An 18,148-nucleotide genomic window follows, 5' to 3' on the forward strand; every position below is an offset into this window, starting at 1 on the left:
TCCACTGCTTGTGCTGTAGATACTACCCAAAGGCTGTTATAAGATGTAACCCTGATAATGACTAAAACAATTAAATCGGTGCAAATGAAGAAATGAGGAAGTAATAGGAGAGGGGAGGGAGGAAAGGATACAAAAAAAGAAAAGCTGAGGTAAAAGGAAAAAAGTTCACAGATGGATAAAAAGAGGACAAATGAGGAAGACAAGTATTAAAGGTTAGTATATTTTATTTTAACAAAGTATTGCTACATCTGATGCTTGGTCTGACACAAAGTGGGGGCAACGGGGTTTGGAGGGATTTTGAAAACTTTATTTCAATGTTTATTCTTGGATTGCCCCCACTGCCGAATGAATAATTTCCACAGAAAGAGAGATTGGGAGGTGACTAGGTACAACCACAAATCATGATACATTATAGAATAAAGGCACCTATTTACTCTAACCTTTGCATCAGATACTGGACAACTCTTTAATATAAACCACAGCAGTAGAACACTATTTAAAACCAAATGATCTCTCATAAGAGGTTAACGAGAATGAGCTAATCAAATCAAAGGGCTTCCCTTTGAAAGACCCTTTCCTGTATAAAGTGTAAAACTTGTACTGATAAGTTTTATTGTTTAATGGGGGAGCTCTGAGAAAATCAAGAGAAAAAAGCCAAAGCATCATTATGAAATTTTGGGCTAGCTGCCAGATTATCTCTTATTTCCATTCCACCACTCCCCATAAATTAGCAGTGATTTGTCAAATAATATAAAAGACAAAAGAAAAGAAGGCAATCATATTTCAAATATATTTTTCTTCAGTTTAGCACTTCCTCCTTTTCATCACCATATCCATCATCATTACTTATATACTTTCCCATTAAACACTGAGATAAAAACAAAACTACAAAAACACTGTCAATTCTGATAACACACGGCCTTGGCCAAGCACTCCACAGCTGAGTCCCCGAGGGAGTAAGCAGCCCTGAATCCAACCACCGTCCCACGCCACCTGAATTACCACATATCAAAATGACCAGAGGTCTCTGGGAGTCTTCAACTTCTCAACCTCTAGAGCTAAAGTGTGATGCAGTCCCTGGAGTCAGGACCACTCCTGAGAAAACACTGCTTTCTACACAACATGTTGCCAATACAGTTCAAAAAGTTCAAAGCACTTACAAAATTAATTTCATTTACAGAAAATGAAACATCCTGACTCCAGCTGTCTGAGATCTGATAGTTTCTCCATAAACGTTGATTTTGTTCTGGTACATTTGCGCTCCATGATAATGTGAAAGAACAAAAGAGTCATGTAGAAATTGGGCTATCGATCTGAGACTTTGAATACAACTGAAAACACTTCACCTTTCCATACTTCTTTTGATCATTATGACTCAATGCCTCCTAATGACTCTCTATAAACAGGGAGTCTTCTAGATTGCTAAGTCTTTTTCCTTCTTCCCTTCCTCCCTTCCTCTTTTCTTTTCTCCTCTGTTTTTCTTTTCTTTTTTCATATGGAATCTTGCTCTGTCACCCAGGCTGGAGTGCAGTGGCCTGATCTCTGCTCACTGCAAGCTCCGCCTCCCGGGTTCCCGCTGTTCTCCTGCCTCAGCCTCCCAAGTAGCTGGGACTACAGGCGCCCGCCACCACGCCCGGCTAAATTTTTGCATTTTTAGTAGAGACGGGGTTTCACCGTGTTAGCCAGGATGGTCTCCATCTCCTGACCTTGTGATCCGCCCGCCTCGGCCTCCCAAAGTGCTGGGATTACAGGCGTGAGCCACCGCGCCCGGCCGATTGCTAGTTTTCTTTTGAGAATCTATGGATAAAACAAACTAGCACCTTTGAAATTTAATATATTCCACAAATATACTCCTCTTCTTTCTACTGCTCCCTAGGTGGAACCACTTCTTCTGCCTCATTGAACTCAACATCCTTCAGACTTTTAATCCATTCCAAATCCCAGTCTTCATGTTGAACTGGGTTAAGCGTTTTTTAAAAAATCGTTTTCTTCTATGAATGAGTTTTCCAACTTGCTTAATCTCCTCCAGGACATCTGCTTTCTGATGAAACCCAGGAGCCTCCAACTCTGAGTAGAACATTCACTGTGTGGTCTTTTTAAAAGAGCTAGATGCATGGAGTTCTCTTGTAATATGCATTCCAAATTTGGACAAAACTTTCTTGGAGCTATTTGACATAATGCTGTATAAAAATGATCCAAGAGATGACACATTTTAATGCTCCATACCTCATTTACTGAAACATGTCCAAGAAAAAAAAAAAACACTTTTTTTTTTTTTTTTTTTTGAGACAGAGTCTGGCTCTGTGGCCCAGGCTGGAGTGCAATGCTGCAATCTCGGCTCACTGCAACCTCCGCCTTGCGGGTTCAAGTGATTCTCCTGCCTCAGCCTCCCAAGTAGCTGGGATTACAGGAGCACGCCATGATGCCCGGCTGTTTTGTATTTTCAGTAGGGACAGGGTTTCACTATGTTGCCCAGGCTGGTCTTAAACAACCAACCTCAAGTGATTCGCCCACCTCGGCCTTGCAAAGTGCTGGGCTTACAGGCAAGAGCCACTGCCCTAGGCTCATTTTTTTTTTTTTTTAAGATTTGGTAATGACAATTTGGGGTGTTCTGATAAAATAACAAGCCTTTGCTGCCATCTAGAGGTAAAAACTATGTAATGAAATTAAGAGTTAAAACAAAAGCTAAAAAACAAAAGCTTGCACATCAATGGTGTAGAAACAAGTAGTAGCCCAGTAACTTTCAGTCAGCTGGGCCTGAAAGTTATCAGTGACCACCGTTCCAAGACACATTTTCTTCACCAACACATATCAGTGTTGCTCAAAAAAACCGAGATCCACCAATACTGTGTGTCATACCAATCTGTCCTGGCCTTTCACAGTATTGAACTATGCATACCCAGGTAGGCCAGAGTTTCAGGTGAAGAAAACATAAAGCTTACATTTAAAGGAAGTTCAATTATGGCAGTACTTTTCCAAGTGTGGTAGGCCGACCACCTGAGTCAAAGAAATCACTCTGAGAGTTTATTAAAAATGTGCATTCCTGGACCTATCCACAAACCAGTGAATTACAACGTATAGGGTAAGATTCAGAAATCTACAATTTAAAAAGGATCCCAACATACATTTTTGTACACTAAATTGGAGAACCAATCTAAATCTTGATAAAGTTACAGGACATCACAGAAACCTATCTTGGGAAGGCTATTATTAATGCTACAGTCACAATATTAGCAGACTTGATTAGTCCGTCACTGACTTCAACTGCACCTTCTACTGCTCATGGCTTGGATAATAGAGTTGTTCACAGAAATGTCCTGATCTCTGAGTTGTTTCCTTCCTTTCTTATCTCTTAAAACAATTTAGTGTTGCTTTTTCTCATAGCATATTTACTATAAAATATGTGGAGAACACAGAAAATGTAAGAAAAATAAAAAGTCCACTAATCAGGGTTAACCACCAATAGCATGGGTGCATTTTCTTTTGGCATTTTCTTTTCGTGTGTAAATAATTAAAGCATGTATACAGTTTTAAATTCCACTTTTAACATTTCTAAGTAAACATTCTCCTGATGCTTTGGCCTCATTAACATAGCATATTGTCAAAATTCTACTATAATTCATTTAACACATACTATCCATTTAGCTGTCCATTTTTCATCGTTATAAACAATGCTAAAATCAAATATCCTTGCCTGCCTCTCTACATCCTAGAAAAGATTCATAAGGTTCTTGATACATACTACCAAGCTGTTCCCCTAATCATCATTGGAGCTGCCCATCCCAGCAAAATCATACTGCGAAAACTTCTAAAAGTCTAAAGGCCCAAGTCAAATGCTATATTCTTCATGAAGCACTCTTAAAGACAATCTCATTTGAAATTAACCTTGCTCTGGCAATCTCATGGCTCTTTGCTGAGATTAATTTGGGACACTATTCTTTTTTATGTCTCACTACACTGTGATTGCCAAATATCTATTAATCTCCGTATCTACCACTATCTTTATCAAGAACTGTGCACACAGCACATATTCAACACACACCAGATTACTTCCTGACATTGTTTTCTTCAACCTGACAATCTTTAATCTGATATATCCCCTGAAACTGGTACTTTCAAAGCCAAATCCTCCAAACTGACTCCATGTCCTAAACAATGGAGTCTAAGGAGGCTGGAAGTGACTGCTTCTCCACCAACTGTACCATTAATTACCTTTTGTTCTCTTGTTTAATTCAAGATCAAGGAGGTATGCAAGCGGAGAATCCCAACACGGATCCCTAAACCAAAACCTACAGGCATCACCAAGATTTCCACTAAAGCCCCCACAGTGCCTATGGATAAGCCTATTTACAAAAATGGCCTTGAGAAGCTACACATCGTAAGAACTGTCACCTCCAACACTTTCCTCCACATGGGAGGGAGAAGGTAACTCACATCAATGCACTGCCTGGATACATTCATCTACAGAAATATGTGGAAAGCTAAAATTACCACTATGAAAGGTCAAAGGACCATCTCTCCAGGAAACGGTGAGGCAGTTTGGTGGACCTGATGAAGATCATCCCAAAAAAAGCAGCACATCTACAATTATTTTACTTCTATATGTATATATGCACATACACACGCTCACAGGCCTAAACCCAAATCTACCCATTTCCTCATCCGACATATATCTCATATATCTAACCCAAAGATGGACTATCTACAGTCAACCTGATATAGGACTAAATTCACTAGAACAATTCAAGAGTTTTCTGATGAACACAGACGTAATTATTCATTCTATAGAACTTTGCTAATTAATCATATTTTGCTAAGAAAAGCTGATAGCAAAAATTCCTAATCTGAGTCAAGAAAATCAGATTATTTCCGTCAAGGTGACAGGACAATTAAAATCACACTTTAAGGTCTAAAACTATGATTTCTTTATGACCAGGAGGAAAAAAACAAAGTGATAATTCTTAGTTACAAGGAGGAAAAGCATAACAAAAGTGAGTAACAGCCGAATATGTCCTTTGTGTAGAATATCTGACAATCACCAGTGTAGTGAGCATACCTTAATACTGACACTTAGTCTCCTATCCCATTTTTCCAGTATGTTTCCGCTTCTGTATAAACCAGGCCTCAGAATCATATTGCTAGGCTTGTAAAACTAACAAAAATTTTAGATTGGTATTGTTGCTTTCAGTAGCAATAAGGACATATCTGAATCAAAGGTAACATTGAGATCTTTTAGGGAGAGATGAATCAATGTTCCAGGTGCTCGAAAAAATACACAATTTATCATCTCATAGGACACTGTTTATTCATATCTCTTCCCTGAATAAACACTATACAAAATCAGTTGATTCAACAAAAGCTTGGGGTTAGGAGACTCAAATTCCAATCCTAGATTTTCACTCATGTGACACCGAGCTTTGCATTCATCAATCTAAGCCTTGAGTTTCCATATGTAAAACAGGAAAGTGAAATAATTCCTCAGGTCCCTTCCAGTTCCGATAAGCTATGAGCATGCCCAACTATTGAGACAAAATGTTGAATTCTATAAGGTCAGACAGAGCCCCTGGCAGAAAGCTAAAGTAATTCTTTTCATCACACTGAAAACTCTCTCATTGAATTGAGAGAAAGGTGAGCCTGTAATTCAGTGTGGACAGAGTAATACAGGACATTTTAAGACAAGGCATGTTTGACACAAAAGGCCATTCAAAAAACATTTCAAAAAGCTTCAATCGAGGGGGGAAAAAAAAAATCAATGGAACGACACTAAATATTTTTTGTGATCCTTCACTAAAAACTGGAAGCATGACCCCAGAAGAAATCTTCATGGTTAAGGACTGCTTTAGCCAGGTGTCCTGGGTTGGAGCCAGCAGAGCAAGAGCAAAGAAACTGCCATTCCCCATACTTATCTAACTAAGTCCGCCTCATTGCACTAACGCCACTGTACAAACACCCCCAGGCCCCTGCAATTTCAAGGAGGAGGAGGAGCTAGAGGCCTGGGCAGCATTGAGAGGGATGATGGGCAGCATTGAGAAGGATGATGGGCAGCATTGAGAGGGATGATGGGCGCATTGAGAGGGATGATAGGCAGCATTGAGAGGGATGATGGGCAGCATTGAGAGGGATGATGGGCAGCATTGAGAGGGATGATGGGCAGCATTGAGAAGGATGATGGGCAGCATTGAGAGGGATGATGGGCGCATTGAGAGGGATGATAGGCAGCATTGAGAGGGATGATGGGCAGCATTGAGAGGGATGATGGGCAGCATTGAGAGGGATGATGGGCAGCATTGAGGGGATGATGGGCAGCATTGACAGGGATGATGGGCAGCATTGACAGGGATGATGGGCAGCATTGACAGGGATGATGGGTGCATTGAGAGGGATGATAGGCAGCATTGAGAGGGATGATGGGCGCATTGAGAGGGATGATGGACAGCATTGAGAGGGATGATGGCAGCATTGAGAGGGATGATGGGCACATTGAGAGGGATGATGGGCAGCATTAAGAGGGATGATGGGCAGCAGTCCCAGCAGGCAAGTGGCAGACGGCAGTAGGGGGAGGTCAAATTAATTAAAAGCCTGAAGTGGAAAAGTCTAAGTGAAAGGAAAGCAGGAAGAGAACAGCAGAAGGGGATAGACTGCAAAAGAAGGTGAAGACTGGGCATGATGGCTCACACCAGTAACCCCAGCACTTTGGGAGGCTGAGGTGAGAGGACTGCTTGAGGTCAGGAGCTCAAGACCCGTCTTGGCAAGACTTTGTCTCTCCAAAAAGAAAGAAAAAGCCAGGTGTGGTGGTGCACACCTGTAGTCCTAGCTACTTGGGAGGCAGAGGCAAGAGGACTGTTTGAGCCCACAAGTCCGAGGCTCCAGTGAGCATGATCACACCACTGCACTCCAGTCTGACTGACAGAGCAACATCTTGTTTGTTTAAAAAAAAAAAAAAAAAAAAAAAAGTGGGGGGGTGATGAAGCTCTGACATTAAAAAAAAAAAAAATGTATGTACAGAGTGTTTAGTACTGTGCCTGACATACAGCAGGTATTTGATAAATCTTGAGTGAATAGAGAATGAGTAAATGAAGAAGAGAAGGTCATTCAGTCAAGACATTTTCTCACTTGAGAAAATACACTAAGAGATAGCAATAGTGTATGACAGGATTAGGAAAAGTAGTTATGCCCAGGTGACATTCAACATTGGTAATTATGCTAATAGAAAAAAACTCATTGGAATCCCTATAGTGAAAACCAAACAGGTTGAAAAGAAGCATAAACAGGAAAAACAACATGCACTAACAATAGTCCCAGAAAAAAACAAAATATCTTGGGAGAAATTTTACTCAGAAGAGAAGCACAAAACATGTTGTATATTGAAGATTTCAAAATTGTTTTCTCCCATGTCAGGAGACTCACTAAAGTACATTTTTATCCAAGCTGGCCTAAGTTTAAGAGGAAGCACAAAAAGAGGGACAACATAGTATACAAACTACTAAAAATCTGGGTGGAAGCCAGGCGTGGTGGCTCACGCCTGTAATTCCCGCACTTTGGGAGGCCAAGGCGGGTGGATTACCTGAGGTCAGGAGTTTGAGACCAGCTCGACCAACACAGAGAAACCTCGTCTCTACTAAAAACGCAAAATTAGCCGGGCATGGTGGCACAGGCCTCTAATCCCAGCTACTCGGGAGGCTGAAGCAGGAGAATCTGCTTGAACCCAGGAGGTGGAGGTTGCAGTGAGCTGAGATCACGCCATTGCACTCCAGCCTGGGCAACAAGAGCAAAACTCCGTCCCCCCCAAAAAAAAATTGGGTAGAAAAATGTCGACACTTCTATGGGAACCAGCAGAAACTCATCTTTCAGTGGTAAAGCAGTTCTAATCCCATTAAGACAAAAGTCTTCAAAGTAAAGTTATATTGGCCAGCTGTGGTGACTAACACCTGTAATCCCAGCACTTTGGGAGGCCAAGGTGGGCAGATCACATGAGGCCAGGAGTTTGAGGCCAGTCTGGTCAACATGGCAAAACTCCATCTCTATTAAATACACAAAAATTAGCTGGGCTTGGTGGTGCATGACTGTAATCCCAGCTACTCGGGAGGCTGAGGCATGAGAATCACTTGAGTCTGGGAGGCGGAGGGTGCAGTGGGCCAAGATCACGCCACTGCACTCTAGCCTTGGTGACAGAGTGAGACTCTGTCTCAAAATAATAATAATAAAGTTATATTTTAACAAAAGGATTAACAACCAAAAACCATGCTTATTTCAAGCAATATGTAATAATAATATAATAAAAATGCAAATACAACTAAAGAGTGAGAATACTATTTGGAGTTCAAAACAGTAATGTCTGACCTATATGTAACACAACTGACACATAAAGAATATTGCCTCCTGAGCATCCTGTTTCCGCAAAAGTGTGGCCTCTGACGAACAATGAAAATAGAAGCTGACCTAATAATTCTAGAGTGATTTCACTTGATGAAATGTTTTAAAGTAAGCAGATAAAAATCCAAGTGAGTGAAAACAAATCCAATTTGTAACAAAAATGTCAACAACCTGATACTTTCAAGCTGAAGTATTTTCCTGGTCCTTCACTTACTTACCTTCAAGGTTTCTGAACTAATCTTGAGATTTTTTAGAATCAAATATCTGATTTTAACAGACATGTGACTGGTCTAATGCATGGCTGATAATTACTAAGTAATAGAGTAACACAATTCTCTCTGGATTTGTTTCAAATGTCTTCTCCTGAAGACAGGTGACATACAATTCAGGATGTGACTGAGTTTGGGGCAGGGTTTGCAAACTGTGGTTCACAGGCCAGATTTGACCCACTGTGAATGTTGAAAAACAATCAAAATAAGACTATTTTGTGATGTGAAAATTACATATAATTCAAATGTTGTTGTCCATAAATAAAGTTTTACTGGAACACAGCCATACTCATTCGTTTACATATTTATTTTCTATGACTGCTTTTACACTGCAACAGCAGAGTTATGACAGTGATGACTGGGCCTGCAAAACCTAAAATATTTATTATCTGGATTTATATGAAAAAAGTTTGCTGACCTCTGGTCTAGTATTAACTAGAACAAGGAACTCAGAAATAAGAATTTAAGAGCTTCATCAACTAATTTTTATAAGCAATATTAGCCATTTAAAAATCAATTAAGAACTCTATGAAATCTTATAAAAATGGGGAAACTATATTTCAAGCTGTGATATATTTAGTAAAATGTATAATTTTATGAATGCATCTGAAGTGTTCAACTAAAGAACATCAGATGAACAACAGATAAAAGATTTGTGTCAGGCCGGGCTCTGTGGCTCACACCTGTAATCCTAGCAATTTGGGAGGCCGAGGCAGGCGAATCATGAGGACAGGAGATCGAGACCATCCTGCCTAACACAGTGAAACCCCCTCACTACTAAAAATAAAAAAATTAGCCAGGCGTGGTGGCACGTGCCTGTAGTCCCAGTTACTTGGGAGGCTGAGGCAGGAGAATCGCTTGAACCCAGAAGGTAGAGGTTGCAGTGTGCCAAGACTGCGCCATTGCACTCCAGCCTGGGGGACAAGAGCAAAACTCTGTCTCAAAAAAAAAAAAAAAAAAAAAAAAAAAAGATTTGTGCCACAAAATAACATATTATTATTGAATCTGATGGAAGAAATAGAAGTTATGTATAGGCTTTCCACATTTATCAGTAGTATTTTTCAAGAGATTCATGAACATTTAGCAAAATTATAGCAGGAACTACCTGACATGCAATTTAGGGAAATATGCATAAATCTCCACCTTTAAATGTTCATAATTGTTGTCAAGAACCACTCATTTAATCATTTGCAAGAATTGCAGAAATTATATGCAGTAAATTAAACCAGACCATGAAGGTTATCTAAGGGTCCATCTGTTACAGCCTTCAAGTATAGAACAACGACAAATAACGTAGTCATTTTTCTCCCTCCTCTTTCTTCTTTCCTTCCCCTTGCCTTTTAAATTCATCTTGCCCCTGTGTTTTGCCCTTGAATATCTGTCAATACTACCTGCATTTTGACTGAACCACATCAATGTGTAAATCCTATAATATAAGCTGATTATGTTTTTCCCTCTAATTCTGGTACAGTGTCTAAAACAAGGCTAAGCACGAGAGCTTGACAAATGATTTTGAAAACAACATGCCCAGAAGTCGATCCTCTTTTGTGTTTTATTAACATCGCCTATAAATATTCCAAGTCTGAATTTTATATGTAGAGACAATGCCTTACAACATCTACAATGCATGACTGTCTATATGTAAAACTAATACTGTAAAGGTTTAACTTCAGTGTGAAAAAAGAAAAAACACAAAACAAAAAAAAGCCTGGGCATTTGGGTTTAAAGAAAAGATCCAAGGTGCTCCCCTACTCCATTTCCAGAAGGAATTCAGCATGGATAAAGCAATATAATTTGAAGAATATACCATAAAATGATATTACAACGAAAATATTTACAAAGCTCATTTCAGCAATCTCAAAAAGAATAAGCACATAGATTCTAGGTGACAAAAGTTGTCACCAGTAAACATTACAGGCTTATTTACAAAGAGTCTGTTGTCCTCTTTCCAAAGGTAATTTATATAATTAAATCCAAATATGGTTACAATAAAATGTTAGTAAGACACAGTTTTACAAGGACTACTAATGTAATTTTGAAAAGAGAAAAGTGGCATTTGCCAAATCTGTCAAAAGCCTGGACAGGAGTTTGACAACTCTGCTAGCAGATCGAGGTCCTTCTGATAACGATCTCCTAGGTTGAGGTCTTCAAGGTGTGACTATGAAATATTAAGAACTAATTAGTTAACTAACAAATACTTAATGAGTGCCTACTCTGTACCCAGATACTACTCTAGGCCCTGAAGCTAAGGCAAACAAGACAAACAAAATATCCACTCACATGGAGCTCTTACAGTCTAGTGTTGGGAAAAAGTAATAATTTAACAAGGAAAAATAGTAGTTGGTGCTAAGGGCTCTGCTGAGGATTACAATAACATAATAATTTAATAGATATTGTGATAATGTAACAGAGCACCTAGTTACTCTAGACTGCCTGATCAGGAAGTGCCGCTCTGAGTAGGTGATGTTTGAATTGAGTACTTAATGTTAAGACAGAGCCAGCTGGCCAGGCCTGGTGGCTCATGCCTATAATCCCAGCACTTTGGGAGGCTGAGGCGGGCGGATCAAGAGGTCAGGAGTTTGAGACCAGACTGGCCAACATGGTGAAACCACATCTCTACTAAATATACAAAAATTAGTTGGGCGTGGTGGCAGGCGCCTATAATCCCAGCTACTTGGAAGGCTGAGGCAGGAGAATCATTTGAACCCAGTAGCTGAGATCACGCCATTGCACTCCAGCCTGGGCGACAGGGCGAGACTCCATTTCAAAAAAAAAAGAAAACCAGCCAATCAGAAGGACAGGACAGAAAGGAAAAGAAACAGCTAAGGCAAAGGGCTAGGACAGAATGAGTGTGGCCTACTGAGGAACAGAATGAAGGCTGGAGTGGGTGGGACAGCATAAACTATAGGGGAGTAAATAGTAGAAGACCTGGTGGCCACCAGCCATGGTAAGTAATCTGAATTTCATTCTATGTGCCAGGGAAAAAGCTATTGGAGGGTTTAAGCAGGAGAGTGGCCTGACTTCTTTTAAAAAGACCTTTAGCTGGTGAGTGGGGGACAAGGTAGAAACTCTGAGCCCTGTTAGAAGCTTACTGCAGTGGCTAAGGCAACGTATACTCCAATGGAGGCAGAGAGAAGAAAAATGCAAAGAAAGATTCAGGATACGTTTTGGAGGTAGTGACAACAGGACTTGATGGATGAGATATAGGGGTGAAAAAAATAAATAAATCAGAATACTGCTAGGCCTTTGTGAAATTAGGTGGTTCGTGGTTTAATTTATGGAGACAGGAAAGTCTGGAGAAAAAGCATGTTTGGAGAGTAATTCAGTAGCTGGGTCTTGTCTATATTTGACATCCCTATTAAATAACTAAAGATCTAAAGAAGGCAGCCATATATGTTAAGCCTTGAGCTCCAGGGTCAGGTTTGAGTTACTGGCAGAAATGGTTCTCAAAGCCCAAATGGAAAAGCTGCTTATTTGTAGCTCCAAGTAACCAGTGTTCTTTAAAAGAGTAAACTTTGGAAGACTAACAGACACAATTTGATAATGATATATAAACAAAAGAGTTTCTAAATTATGAGTCTCTTTAAACCGACAACAGATTATTCCTTTAGAGATGAGATTCTTACCACTGATAATTAGAATGCGAAATATAAGCACACAGGCTCTGGTTTCAGACTGCCTGCATATGAATCACAGCTCCCCCATTTACCAATTAAATAGATAGTATTGGGTAAAGTAAAGTAAATAGTATTAGGTAAATCACTTAATTTCTCAGTGTCTCAAATTCCTCATCAGCAAAGATAACAACAGTAACTACCCCCGGTGTACTTATGAAGATTAAATTAACTAGAATGTGTAAAGCAATGAAAACAGTATCTGGCAGGTAGTAAGTGCTCAACAAATGCCAGCTGGTATATTATTATTATTATTATTATTATTTTTTTTTTTTTGAGACGGAGTTTTGCTGTCATTGCCTAGGCTGGAGTGCAGTGGCACGATCTCGGCTCACTGCAACCTCCGCCTCCTGGGTTCAAGCAATTCTCCTGCCTCAGCCTCCTGAGTAGCTGGGATTATAGGCGTGTGCCACCAAGCCCAGCTAATTTTTTGCATTTTTAGTAAAGACAGGGTTTCATCACGTTGGCCAGGCTTGTCTTGAACTCCTGACCTCAGGTGATCCACCTGCCTCGGCCTCCCAAAGTGTAGGGATTACAGGTGTGAGCCACTGCGCCCGGCCGCAAGCTGGTATTATCACCTGCAGTCTCCTGGCATTGTACACAGAAGTGTCTTAACACTTCAGTTTTCTAGTTAGATGCTTGGGAAGAGATGGCATCAAAGATTCAGAATGAGGTGGGGAAGCATATGAAAGACCCTCCTTAAAAGACATGGAGGCTCAATGTTACAGACTGCTAAGAACATGCTCTTTAAAAATAAGCTGGCCGGGCGCGGTGGCTCAAGCCTGTAATCCCAGCACTTTGGGAGGCCGAGACGGGCGGATCACGAGGTCAGGAGATCGAGACCATCCTGGCTAACACAATGAAACCCCGTCTCTACTAAAAATACAAAAAAATTAGCCGGGCGAGGTGGCGGGCGCCTGTAGTCCCAGCTACTCGGGAGGCTGAGGCAGGAGAATGGCGTAAACCCAGGAGGCGGAGCTTGCAGTGAGCCGAGATAGCGCCACTGCACTCCAGCCTGGGCGACAGAGCGAGACTCCGTCTCAAAAAAAAAAAAAAAAAAAAAAGCTATCTGTATGCCAGTTATTCCTAAATCTGCATCTCAGCCTCGATCTGGCCCTGGAGCTCCAGACTCACATACTTAGCTGCCTACTGGGTACTCGACTTGGTAATTTAATAGGTATATCATTGAAATAAAAAGGGAAAGCAATCAGTATTCTCTTCATCTTCTGTAAGGAGATGATCGAGTAACATTTTCTTTTTTCTTTTCTTTCTTTTTTTTTTTTTGAGACAGAGTGTCACTCTGTAGCACAGGCTGGAGTGCAGTGGTGCGATCTTGGCTTGCTGCAAGCTCTGCCTCCTGGGTTCAAGTGATTCTCCTGCCTCAGCCTCCTGAGTAGCTGGGACTACAAGTGCCTACTACTACACCTGGCTAATTTTTGTCTTTTTAGTAGAGACAGGTTTTCTCCATGTTGGCCAGGTTGGTCTCGAATTCCTGGACTCAGGTGATCTGCCCGCCTCGGCCTCCCAAAGTGCTGGGATGACGGGCCCTCAAGTGACATTTTGAACTGCAGAATCTCTGGACTCCCTTCCATAAGTCACAAAATCCATGCTATAATTGACATTCTCTCAGTTTTCACCTTCACACTGAGAAAGTACCCAGACTGGTCAACTACATTAAAATCTCAGGCATTGTATCTACTCATTCAGCATTAATATTTTCAAATCATTATTCTACTGAATGTATTACTTACTATAAGTCACTTCAAACAGTTTCTGAAGGTTTACAGGGAATAAGGAAATAAATCAAATATAAGATGTCATTAGATGATTCCTGGGATCTTATGCCTAAGGCATCCTGGGCTGCACACTCAGCACTGCGACTCCCAGCTGCCTTATGTTGGGTCATGACTCCAGTTGCCACCAATGGAGTGACTAGACATCCCCTAAGGACCAGGAGAGTCCCTGCAAAATTCTAAATTCATAGTCTTCCACTCACAAAAGTTTCTAGATTGGATGAGAAATTATATGTCTACCTACATACTCTGTAGCAGGTAACATGCATACACACACACATTTATTCTGCTAACATACACCAAACACTGATTAAGTGCCAGGACCCATGGTGAGCTCCAGTGCAATGCAGGACTCTAGCACAAAAATGACAGGTTTTAAAGAGCCATAAAAACTTTGTGTTACATACCACATCTAAGAAGACAAGAGAACAGCCAAAAAATAGTACAGTTCCTTAGACAGACAACAAACAGACAGCTACATTAGATGTTATAAACCATGTATAACCAACAAGTATTTGTAAGTGACTGAAATGTTCCACTGCCTTGCTACCATGGATGTGAAGTGGGAACACGTGATAGCGAAAGATGTTTTTTTTTATAGGCAAGTAGCATAATCCACAATAGGAATAAAAGCACCAATACAACTATCTTTCCTTTCTGTGATTTAACGTATTATTTCTCCTTTGACTTTTGAAACAAAACATAATTCACATATTTTAGGCTGAAATAACAATTGAATACATCTGACATCCCTGTCAAATAACTTAAGACTTCAAGAAGGCAGCCAGGTAAATAAGCCTTGTGCTCTAGGATCAAGGCTAGATCCCATCAACATAAGAAGAATCAGGAAATCTGAAATGGTTCAGCTGTGATTCCTTTTGAATTAGAAACAGTGTACTGATTACAGTTAGGCAAATTGCCAGTGCATACTCAAGGAGATTTCAAACAAATGCATATATTTACTTTGCTTAGGAGCAGCGAACAAAGCAAAGGCCTATGATAAATTTAATGTCAGCAATTTTCAAAGCTTACTCTTGGCCGGGTGCGGTGGTTCACACCTGTAACTCCAGCAATCTGGGAGGCCAATGCGGGCAGATCACTTCAGGTCAGGAGTTCGAGACCAGCCTGGCCAACGTGGTGAAACCCCGTCTCTACTAAAAACAAAAATTAGCCAGGCGTGATGGCAGATTCCTGTAATCCCAGCTACTCGGGAGGCTGAGGCAGGAGAATTGCGTGAACCCGGGAGGTGGAGGTTGCAGTGAGCTGAGATCGCGCCATTGCACTCCAGCCTGGGGGACAAGAGCGAGACTGTGCTTCAAAAAAAAAAAAAAAAAAAGCTTAGTCTTATGGCTAGAAGGAATTTAAGAAGTAGAGTAATCTTAGGCACTCCAACACATTGTCTTCATGGGAATTCTGGCAACTTAGATGAAGGAGGCTGTAGCAATTTAAAGTTTTACTAGATTCAGTGTTTAAAACTGTTGGTTGGTAAAACCCTAAAAAAGATGATCTTTAAGGGCTCTTTACAGATTATGATACAAAAGCCCAGAGAAGTCACATAGTAGTAGTGGGAAAAGTATGACTTTCAAAATCAATCACACTTAACTCTTCCCAGCCCTCTTCTTCAATGTGTGTTCCTAAGAACACGACTTAACTTTTTTCTGTTTCTCCACCTATACAAACGAAGAGAATACTTACCTTTTAGGGATGTTATGAAGGCTAAATCAATTCATATTTATGACGACATTTGTCACATAATAGATACTCAAAACATGTTGATTGCCTTTCTTTCAAGGGATGAATAACTTGAAATTCACACAGCTAGTGAGGACTAGAACCAAGAGATCCCCTTTACCACTCAAACAGAATTCAACTATTTCTTAAATGGCCACTATTCGTCTTCAGTCATATCATAAAATAGAGCTTTTTAACACCTGAGTTGGTAGGGGTAGTTATTAAAGTAAATGTGGAACACCACAGGGCTGCAAAAGAGTCAGGAAGTTTAATCAAGGAAATATTGTATTGGCTACCTTTCTAAAAATGACATCTGCTTAGTTTGTACCTGAAGGCTTGTCCTTCTGGAAACAATGCAACAACTAAAGTTGGTTATTTTTAATGGATATTTCACAACTAATATTTCAAGACTGTTTGCAGCAAATAGGTATCAAGTGTCTAACATGTGCAGGGCCCTGTAGATGACAGAAGTATGAATCCAACTTTGGACCTGTCTTCTCTAGTAGAGAAGAGAGACAGACCTTGAGGAGTGATAAAAACCAACCAACCAACCAATAATTGCATGGTAGGTGTGATGGAACTTAAAAAGTTCAAGGCCAGCCTGACATGGGGGGTTACTTAATGCTACTCTACTTGGGGAGAAAATGCCCGTCAGGAGTTGGTAAACATAGCAAAGCATAGCAGAAACTATTCAAATTGTGTTAATTGAATTCTAGTATTGTTTCTCAAAGGAGTTAGCTTTGTGAACTTGTCAAGTTACTTGACATCTTTAGGTTACGTTTCTCATCTGTAAAATAAGTGAGTTCAAAGGATGATCTCTATTTAAGCCTCCTTCCAGTTCTAATATTCCAAATTACATGATAAGGATCATGACCACAAGAAATACAGTAACTTATATTTACCGCATATCTATTATATGTCAAGCACCATGCTAAAGTGCATTATTGTACTGTCTTCACAACTTTATGAAGTAGACATTATTGTTATCATTATTTTACATGAGAAAAAAGAGGCTAAACAGTATCAGAATACTGCAGTCGTGATTTGAATGGAAGCAGTCTGAACCAGTAACCCCTGCTTCTGACCTCAGTCTGAAGGGTAACCCTGAATTGAGGCAGTTCATGGGTCACCCTTACCCATCACACAAAGTTGCTTCTCGTCACAAAAACTGTCTTATCCATTCTCAAGAAATAATGAAAAGAGAAAGCTTGGGAAAGGATCCTTCCTGGCTGGCAGACAGATCTGAGTTAATGTCATGTTGTCTGTTTCACGTGTTAAAAAGCCTCTTGCACCACTTTCCCCGAGATGCTTGCGCGCTCCCACGGCTGTGCGCGCCCCTGTCGGGCTGACACCGCGACCGCCAGAAGCGATCAGGGCTGAGGCGCACGGAAGGGCTCCGGGAGAGGCCCCGTAGGAGCGCGGGTACAGAGTGGGTACCTGGGCTGCTGTCTGCTCCAGTTGGCTGGTTCTCCCACCACTCGTCTCCGAGATCGTCTGCCATCTCAGCTCAGGATTCGACGTGGGCTGAACACCACGGGGAGGCGGCCAGCTGCGGAGAATCACGCTGTCTCAAAGCCAGTTCTGTCGGCGTAGGTACACGCGGAGCCCCGGCTAGACACTGTCGCCTCCGCCCCGCGGCGATGACGTCACACCTCCGCCCCGCCTCTCCGGCAGCTACTTCCAGACTCGTCGCAGTTTTCACACAGGCGCCGACAGGCAGAAGCAGTTTGGAAACGCAAAATAAATCTTTCCAAAGCTTAAAGACAAAAAGGAACATAAGACGAAAGGAATTGTCATCGTTTTTGAAAAATGTATTTTAAAAATTTTTGTTTAGGTGTTCTGTTTCCCGATAAGATTGTGTCGAAAGTGTGAGACGCGATGCGAAGACGATTTTTCTCCGCTCAGTTTCAAAGAACTTGGGCCGCGGGAGAAGACACAAACACGTGCGTGTGTTTTCGCTTGTGCGTCAATGTTTCAGAGTTTATGTGTTTGTACAGTTTGCTCTTAGAATAACATGCACAAGGATCCATGACCATGAATGTCTGGCCTTTGTAGTAAATGTAGTTCTGCTATTTATGCAATATGAGTAAAGAAAATGTAATTGGTCTGGAAAGGCTCGCCCACAGTAAGACGCAAGTGGCCAAAGACCTGAAAGTTGTTTTGCCCGTACTCCCTCGGTTGTGTATCCCACCCCCTATTTGGGAAACGAAGTAATAAGGGAGCCCGTTGCTTCGTAACTATAGGTAAGAGACCCACAGTGCCTCTTGTCCCATTCCCAACGTGAAGTGACAGGGAGGGACTAGGAAAA

The 18,148-nt window shown here is 41.0% G+C and overlaps 2 protein-coding genes and 1 long non-coding RNA gene across 5 annotated transcripts in view; 2 read left to right on the plus strand and 1 right to left on the minus strand.

Moving 5' to 3' along the window:
- The window catches only part of FILIP1L (filamin A interacting protein 1 like), a 294,176-nt gene extending 289,614 nt beyond the window's left edge, over window positions 1-4,562 (plus strand). Inside the window, exon 6 of the mRNA XM_015129448.3 lies at window positions 4,238-4,562. Within this exon, the coding sequence (XP_014984934.3) occupies window positions 4,238-4,429 (192 nt within the window). The 3' untranslated portion in view covers window positions 4,430-4,562. The remainder of the gene's footprint in view (window positions 1-4,237) is intronic.
- CMSS1 (cms1 ribosomal small subunit homolog) overlaps window positions 1-17,488 on the minus strand; it is a 372,406-nt gene extending 354,918 nt beyond the window's left edge. For 2 of the 3 annotated variants that reach the window (XM_077990280.1, XM_077990279.1), the window contains exon 1: window positions 17,278-17,460. Coding sequence is in view for 1 of the 3 variants with exons in the window: in NM_001193902.1 (NP_001180831.1) it covers window positions 17,278-17,341 (64 nt within the window). In the remaining 2 variants the exon portion in view is untranslated. 3 annotated transcript variants of the gene reach the window in all.
- Window positions 17,489-17,544: 56 nt separating this feature from the next.
- LOC144339425 (uncharacterized) overlaps window positions 17,545-18,148 on the plus strand; it is a 73,108-nt gene continuing 72,504 nt past the window's right edge. Inside the window, exon 1 of the long non-coding RNA XR_013414448.1 lies at window positions 17,545-18,083. This is a non-coding gene — a long non-coding RNA (uncharacterized LOC144339425). The remainder of the gene's footprint in view (window positions 18,084-18,148) is intronic.

This window comes from Macaca mulatta, chromosome 2 (genome assembly GCF_049350105.2).
Source record: "Macaca mulatta isolate MMU2019108-1 chromosome 2, T2T-MMU8v2.0, whole genome shotgun sequence".
NCBI classification, from domain to species: domain Eukaryota; kingdom Metazoa; phylum Chordata; class Mammalia; order Primates; family Cercopithecidae; genus Macaca; species Macaca mulatta.